Source organism: Adiantum capillus-veneris, chromosome 29 (assembly GCF_014529385.1).
Source record: "Adiantum capillus-veneris isolate H3 chromosome 29, ASM1452938v2, whole genome shotgun sequence".
NCBI lineage: Eukaryota > Viridiplantae > Streptophyta > Polypodiopsida > Polypodiales > Pteridaceae > Adiantum > Adiantum capillus-veneris.
This window is the reverse complement of record NC_140959.1, coordinates 127,869,751-127,877,691: the sequence shown is the minus strand read 5'-3', so window position 1 is coordinate 127,877,691 and position 7,941 is coordinate 127,869,751. Positions and strand designations below refer to the sequence as shown.

General features: G+C 42.3%; 1 protein-coding gene across 1 annotated transcript; it reads right to left on the bottom strand.

Annotated features, from left to right (window-relative positions):
• Positions 1–6,497: 6,497 nt before the first annotated feature.
• On the bottom strand, positions 6,498–6,740 carry LOC147419912 (uncharacterized). The gene has a single exon (XM_086506204.1). It carries the CDS (start codon positions 6,738–6,740, stop codon positions 6,498–6,500), a length of 243 nt encoding a protein of 80 aa, XP_086362330.1.
• Between the last annotated feature and the right edge of the window lie 1,201 nt (positions 6,741–7,941).

Genomic DNA, 7,941 nt, shown 5'->3' with positions numbered 1-7,941 from the left:
TTGCTTCAAACACGTTTGGAAGGCCAAGAACTTTCATCTATTTGAGAACACCCTTCAAATAGCTAGGTTCATGGAGATCATTTGAAAAAGCAAGGAAGCGACTGGAGCCAATGGAAAATGGAGGAACTCCGAAGAGTGGAATAAGGTTGTGTCTGCTGCAATATCTGAACCACATGGCCCTCCTATTAGCCGATGTAATGATGGTTGTTGGAAGATGTCATCGCTCAACATGAGCATGACTAGCATCTCTAATTCTTTTGGGTTCTAATATAATCCACTCACGATTGTGAGTTCTACAATTAAATAAATTAAAGAAGGTTATAAGGTTATATACATTGACGTGGATGGATTTTCATTGGATTGTCTTTTGAGAGGTTTTAGATGTCATGGCATCCATTTCCCTTTTTTTTTTTTTTTTGCAAAACTCATAATTGTGAGTGGATAGTATTAAGAACATCAGAAATATACACCAACCTCAAGCTCAGACCGAGCCTTGCAAGACAAAGGATTACAAGTTTTCTGCTTGACAGAGAAACCACAACTACTCCTAGGCTTTAAAAATCACAAGATGTCATCATGACATGTGTTGTTCTAGACCAGTCCTCTGATGCTTGTTTGTCTCCTATCATGTGGATTGTTACTCTGCTCTCTTGTATAATTTCACAAAAGCTTGCTACGGCCAGATCCCCCTCAAACGCACGGTGGTTCCTTGCTTGCCAAATCTTTTGAGAGAAGTAGTACCTGATTATTTGAGTGCTGCAGACAAGAAGAGCAGGACTTCCCAACCTGTTTTACTACCAAAGAACAGATCAGTCTTGAAGAACTTAATTTGACATGTCCTTCAAATCCACTTGCATATTTTCCCAGCCATGCCACTGATTGCCCGGCATCCCATGAACAGGTGGGCTAGGTCTTCACTAGCTATTCTGCACCCCGAGCAATGATCGGACCCGATTCCTCTTTCTTGAATCTTTACGCCCGTCAATAGAGAACCCCACATCACTTTCCACAAAAATATCTTCATATACTAAGGCCACCTTGGCTTCTAGATGTTCTCCATGATTCCCTCCCACCGTTTTTTAGTCCAGTGCCTCTTACATAATTTGTTGAGGGGGCTACACCAATTAGCCTCGTGAATTAATCCATGGTAAATGCCTTTAGAATGTGGTTTCCGAAAAAGGCTACTCCCGGGCCATCGCCAAGCGTCCCATACAAAGTTGGATTCACAAATTGGAATCACCACCTTATCAAGCTCTTTCATCACCTTGTAGACTAGTAAGATCTCAAAGCCACTCAGTTGAAATTGGACGGCTAAAGAGTCAGCAATTTTCCAGCACTTACTTCTGCCATCCCAGAATTTCTCTAGTCAAACAAGCCCCTTATTATTCACATTCCTGGCCATTTCAATCCAATAGGGGATTTGAGGCGGCCCTAATATTTTAGAGAGCCAAGGGGACCAGTGCAAAATGGAGTTCTTAAAGTATCTCGTTGCTTCCTCCCATTCCAAAATCGCAACTGCTCTTTTGCACATCCTCATCAGTTCCCCTGAGAGTCCACCAAATCTAAGATAATACCACTTTGGGGCGAGAAGTTTGTCGTGCATCACAACACCCTTCCATTTTCCCCCTTTCAATCCCAGTTTTACTGCATCAAGCGTTTCCTTTGTCATGATAGCCCAAGCTTGGTCCTGTTTAGCTAATGAGACCATAAATTTGGCACAAAGGGCCTCAGCATGGGACACAGGGTTAAGAATGCCAAGCCCTCCTTGGTCTACCAGGTGAGCAACTACCTCCCATCTAACCCACTGCCATGGCCAGGAGGTTTTCATGTTGTTTTTCCAAAGAAACCTTTTCACTGGTTTTAAGAATTCTTTCCAGTTACACTTAGCCATCTTGAGCACGGGGCTGAGGAAAGCAATATACGGGATCAGAAAAGCATTAATCACTCTAATACGGCTTTGGAAGGGGAGGAGAACAAACTCCCATCTTCTCATTTTTTAGCTTGTTTTTCCAAGGACCCATTGATATCTTTGCTTGTTGTTAACATCCACCCCTACGGGGGCTCCCAGGTGTCTGAATACACTCCCTTTTGAGATAATCTCTCCTGTCTAGATTGCAAGGTCAAAAGAGTCGTTCTCCGACAGGAAGATAAGTCTTGACTTCTCTATATTGCACTTGGATCCCGAGGCCACGACAAATGTTTGCACAATTTCCAGAGCTTTCCTGACAACTTGAGGGCACGCCCTCAAGAATAGGAGCGAATCATCTGCGAACATTTTGGCCGGTCGTTGCCCGGTAATATTGCCAGACCTTGAATCTCTCCCCATGTAGCACTGCCTTCGAGCATCGTTATGAGCGGATGCGACCCGATGGCAAAAAGCAAGGGGGCCAGGGGACATGCTTGTTTGATAGACCTTTTTACCTCAAAAGAGCCCATAATTATGTCATTAAATAGAAGCTCGGATTGACCATTCTATTCTATCATAGGCTTTGTCGAGGTCCAACTGCAACAAGATGCACCCTTACTTGGAGAATGATACATACTCAATTCCTGCTATTGCTGCCAAGATATTGTCATATATAGATCTCCCTTTAATGAACCCGTGTTGATGGGTAGAAATAATCCGACTCAGGAGGGGGGCAAGTCTGAGAGCTATCGCCTTGGCAGTCCATCATATATTTTCCTATAAGATATGTCAATTTTGATAGTGGGCTAGAGTTGCCTTATTATAACTTTGGAGGAAGGACTTTTTTATTTTGCCAAACTCACAATTGTGAGTGGGTGTATGTATTAAAATCTTGAGAAATTGTACAAAGTAGCCTCAATTGGGAAACTGTCCAAAGTAGCCTCAAGCTCGTAATGAGCCTTGAGGTGTATTATGACCTCTCTACATATTATAAATGGCTATCCTTAGGCTCGCCAATATCCAGGATCACTTACCCATCAAGCCTTGAGGTGGAAAGGATAGCCCAATTGCACTTGTCCGAGTTTCTCATTTGTCCAAGAAATGCCTCCTCAAGTGAATCTCTTTGATGGAACAATCCCCAACAGAACGACTAATCCCTTCAAAGAAGACCAATATACAATCAAGTATCGATCGAACCAGACAAGAGAGTGAAAATGCCGATCTATCCACTAATGAGCAAAGTGGGACCAAATACAATGTAGTCATGGTAGTCTGGGCTACATCAAGATGACATACCAAAACCAGATATCAATAGAGGTGGTTATCTAGCCAACCTAGGACCAAGAAGTCCTCAATGAAGAAGAGGAGACAAAAGGTAGACAATTCAAGGCTCAAAGCCTTAAGTCATTCTAGAAGTTATATAGTAAGGCTGGCAAGCACTGGATATCAAAAGAGATTCTAGTAAGGAATTTGCATAGGCATCCAAATGACAATGTGCACGCAGGGAAGCAAAAAAAAGGCAAAAGGACAACAAAGATTGCACTGACATTGACAACCAGGTCATGTCAGGGATGATAGGGGAGTGTTGACCCATGGGTCAATAGTACGCCATAACTCAATTTTGTACCAAAGTCTTATTTTTTTAGAGTTACAAAATGATGCAGGTTATGGTTGAGAACATCATCTATAATGAGTAGCTATTCTAGTTGCAGAAGCCGGGGTGCGATGGCACTTCCAGAAATTCAAAGCCATTTGACCCATTGAACTCTATATTTTGTTTAATATATGGTAGCCTTAATATATAAGGTACCTATGTCATTTTGTAAGAAGAAAGTGTTTGAAGTAACAGAACCTCACAATTTGTGTACTCATAAGAAATGGTTGATGCTCGACCACCCTTCCCACCCATGAATAGATCAATCTTGAAGAACCCAATCTTCCATGTCTTTTGAACCCACTTGCATATCTTTTGTGCCAGGCAAAAGATCGTCAGGCATTCCTTAAAAAGGTGGGGGAGGTTATCACTTGTTGATCTTCATTGCGGCCATCTTTCTAGAGCAACACCTCTAGCTAGGACCTTTACCCCAATTGGCAAGGCCCCAAGAGCACCTTCCATATAAATCCCTTCATCCCAAGTGTTACCTCAAATGTACCCACAATTCTCTCGTTAAACAGGAGCTCAAATTGGCTACGTACCAGCACCCTTAATGCTGACCAGCTGACACATCCTCAACCCAAAGCCCAACGCTTGCATGACTTCTTTGATGAACAACCATGTGATTGTGTCATGAGCTTTATCTAAATCTAGCCGGAACAATATACACTCTTGCTTAATTGTGTGTTCCCATTTGAGAGACTAGCATTAATGACTTCCTTTCATTTTCATGTTTTACAATGGTAACATGAGTCTTCACCTTGCGAGAAGAGTATTGTGGTGGTGCTCTTTGGCATTTTATCCACCTTACCACCTCGCGGTTTCACAAAAAATATCTAAAAATAGTAATGAGTTCAAACAAGGGTTGATTGTTTCTTGTAGAGTTACACAAAAATACACATAGATAGAATGATTTTTTATTTGAAATTGTTTTAAATCTGATAAGTTAAAGATACTTACATTATAAAGCTGTTGTTTTACATAAAAATCTATAGATCTAGAGATTTTAAAACCCCATTGAGTGCATGTGATAGAGAGGGCTTGCATATAATGAAACACCCCCCCCCCCCCCAAAAAAAAAAAACTTATTACATCAAGTGCACTAAATGGAGCAAAAGAGAGTGATCGCACTACTAGAGACAACATGCCAAGTCATTTCTTTACAATTTGAATGGATAGTACAGAATATCAGAGTTGTAGTGACTGAAGTAATACAACTGAAACAAGGTAAACACTTCACGATGGTGAACAACCATACTAAAACTTGTGTAAATTTGTTGGTTTTCTTAAAGGCAAGCTTAAAATCTAACCGAGATTTTTCAATTTTAGCCGATTAAAATACACTAGACCCCGGTTTTTTTCTAGCACTGGTGCCGTTTTCAATTTCAAAAATGTCAGTTGAGAGCAAGGGGAAAAGGAGAAGTTCCACCCCGTAATAGAGAAAAATAATGTAAAAACCTCAAAAATAGATCTAATTTCTAACATTGCATCTAGGCATATTCAAGAAAAGGAATTTTGTATGTCTGGAAAAAAGTTTTTTTTCAAACACTTTAATGGGGGGGGGAGAGAGGGAGAGAGATAGTTAGAGAGATGCACGTGCACACACACACACACACACACACACACACTCTTTTTGGCCTGCGGAAGGCCATAGGGTTTGGGCTGCAAAGTTGTTGCAATTTTGAGCCCGTTCGATATATTTGTTGGATGAATGCCACGTGGCCCTAGGTTCACTAAAGGTTGTTTGAAACAACTTGGAACATCTTTTTCTGCTACGGCCTGCTCCTCTTGGCAGGTCTTGTCGGTTTTTGCCCTGCTCCTAGCAGAGAAGGCAACGCGTGTAGGAGGTCTCGTCCTTCCGTGAAGGTGGCGCACAGCAGGTACATGTGTTTTCGTGCTGCTCCTGCCAGAGGACGTGTGCATTGGTGTAGGTGTTTCATACGGAAGTGTTGTTTGTTCAATGCTGAAGGCGGGCGCTGTCTGGATGCTTTTCGAGGTTGTTGACCTGTGTGCTTTTAGGGGCGACTGCATTCAATGGCGTCAACAAGTGTAGCCTCAGGTGCTGAATGGCGGTCGTCTTCATTCTCTGTGCTTGAGAGCACGTGTTGGGATGCAATGCTTAGAATATATTAATCCACATGCTCATTGTAGCTTGTATAAAAGGTCAAAAAAACGCAGTGTGATAAGAAGCCCTTGTCTTAGCTGATCTTCATTATGTTGTGTCATGCTTTTGTACATGTAGCAGGAATTCTCAAGTTTCTTTTATTGTTTGAGCTTTTGAGCTATCTATCTAGTGGAAGATTCTCTCTGTCCTGCTTCTGTAAATATGCCAGGAAGTCTTTTCTAAATATGCCAGCAAGTCTTTTGTACATGTAGCAGCAAGTCTCAAGTTTTTTTTATTGTTTCAGCTTTTGATCTATCTATCTACTGGAAGATTCTCTCTGTCCTGCTTTTGTAAATATGCCAGGAAGTGCTGATCTTTGCTTCGATGTTTAAGCCTTGAGCTATCACTATTTGGTGGAAGATTCTCTCTCTACTATCCAATTTCTATGTGCCGATATGCTGCAATTCCAAATTTAAGTTCACTTGAGTCACCATATGTAAACGAATGTTTTCTTCTGCCGAATTATGTTGAAGAGGTTGTTGTTGCTTGTGAGGAGTTTAAATTTGCCGAGCGTCTGCTGCGGATTGGTTTGAAGGTTTGTGTGTTTTGCTTAAAGTAGCTGGATCCTCTATTATAAAAGTAGTTATACTACCCTTGTTCCCTAAGCCCTGCAGTATACTGTCAATCTAAATGTTTCTCGGCTCTTGGTTATATGGAATCTTATAATGAGCGAGAGAGAGAGAGAGAGCTGGACTAATCATCATCTGGAACAGCATCTGTTGCTGCTCTTTGTCATGCCCACTGAAACTGTTTCGAGATTATGTGAAGTTCCTTCAGTCCTTCACTATGGCAGCAAGGGACAGGAGAATTTCCAGTGCTTCGGCAATGACCGAGTGGCGGCTAGCATCAACAGCTGGCTTGACACGTTGCATTATTGCTCCTGCCATTTCAACAGTGATGCCCAGATCATCTACCACTTCAATTACACATTCAATCTCGGAATCAACCTCGGATTTGGGAGCCTGAAGCTTGACATTTTCGATGAATTCGAACCCGGTGGCGTTCATAACGATCATTCTACGCAAGGCCGGTGGAATTACACTATAGGGGCCATCGGTAAGTAAAGTTGTGAGTAGCATGAGGAGTGAACCTGTCACATGTACATCGACTTTCCCCCCCACTACTCAGCCACATCAACTCCTCGACTAAAGGATCAGTCATCGTTTCCATGGGCAGACCTTTTGCATGACGCACCCACGGATGTTGCAGTTCCAAAACTAGAACCCTGCTTCTTGCTAGCGATTTCTTTGCTTTCTCCTCCCTGCTTGATCTGAAGCTGCTGCAAATTGAGAACATATTGTCTATTCTGTAAGTATTGTATGGCTCAGCAAATGCCACCGATGCATCCTGTTCCAAGACAGCATGCTCCGACATTGTCATTGTGTGTCACAGTGAGTAAGAGAGTGTGAGAGAGAGTGTGTGTGTGTGTCTTATGTCTAAAACACTACTAGATCTTGTTTTTTAGGGTCCATTCAAATAGATAATCAGAATCAATGTCCAAAATAAGGTGTTTAGAACTATATTGCCCAAATTTTGACCTTGAAAATCAAAGGTTGGATGAAATTGAAACCGGGAAATATACACTTCAAACTGGGATATGTGAGCATTGATTAACTTGAGTAATGGGGCTTGGTCGGTGAAGGATGGCCTTCATACTTTGCGTATTTTTGTTGGGATGGGATGGGTGCAAGCAATGCAAACTCCTTGTCAGCATGGAGACCATTCCAAGGCCATAGTCATTCACACACCTAACTCCTTGTTTCCATACCATACATGTCATATGTAGCGTATCACAAGAAGCACGAGAATTCTCACATTGTGACTTACCTCAACATCATGAGCTTCTGTGAAGGGGGCACCGTATACCTGGCTAGGTACGATTGGGTGCAAGGGGCTTAGCAATAGCATCATGCACACACAACGGTTGTCTCGTATCCCACAGCCCCACTCTTCTTATGTTATGGTTATACCTTTTCTGAGCCATCTCTACATGCAACAACTCACAAGCCTCAGCAAGGCCAGCCTCGGGCATCAGTCCTTCATTAGATTTTGACTTATGCATGTCTACACATGCTCGCATTTCTCGCTCGCCTGAGGGGAGTGAATCAATAGGCTCCACCTGACGCTCTTTATCTTCATCCTCGCTTGAGTAACTCGCAATGTTGCTACCTCGCTCAGAGACCTCCATATACATTGCCTCTTGAGCAGAGGCTCGTG

Bases quoted from the DNA above. Each gene is read 5' to 3' on its own strand.
- LOC147419912 (XM_086506204.1), bottom strand. From the start codon at position 6,740: ATGATCGTTATGAACGCCACCGGGTTCGAATTCATCGAAAATGTCAAG.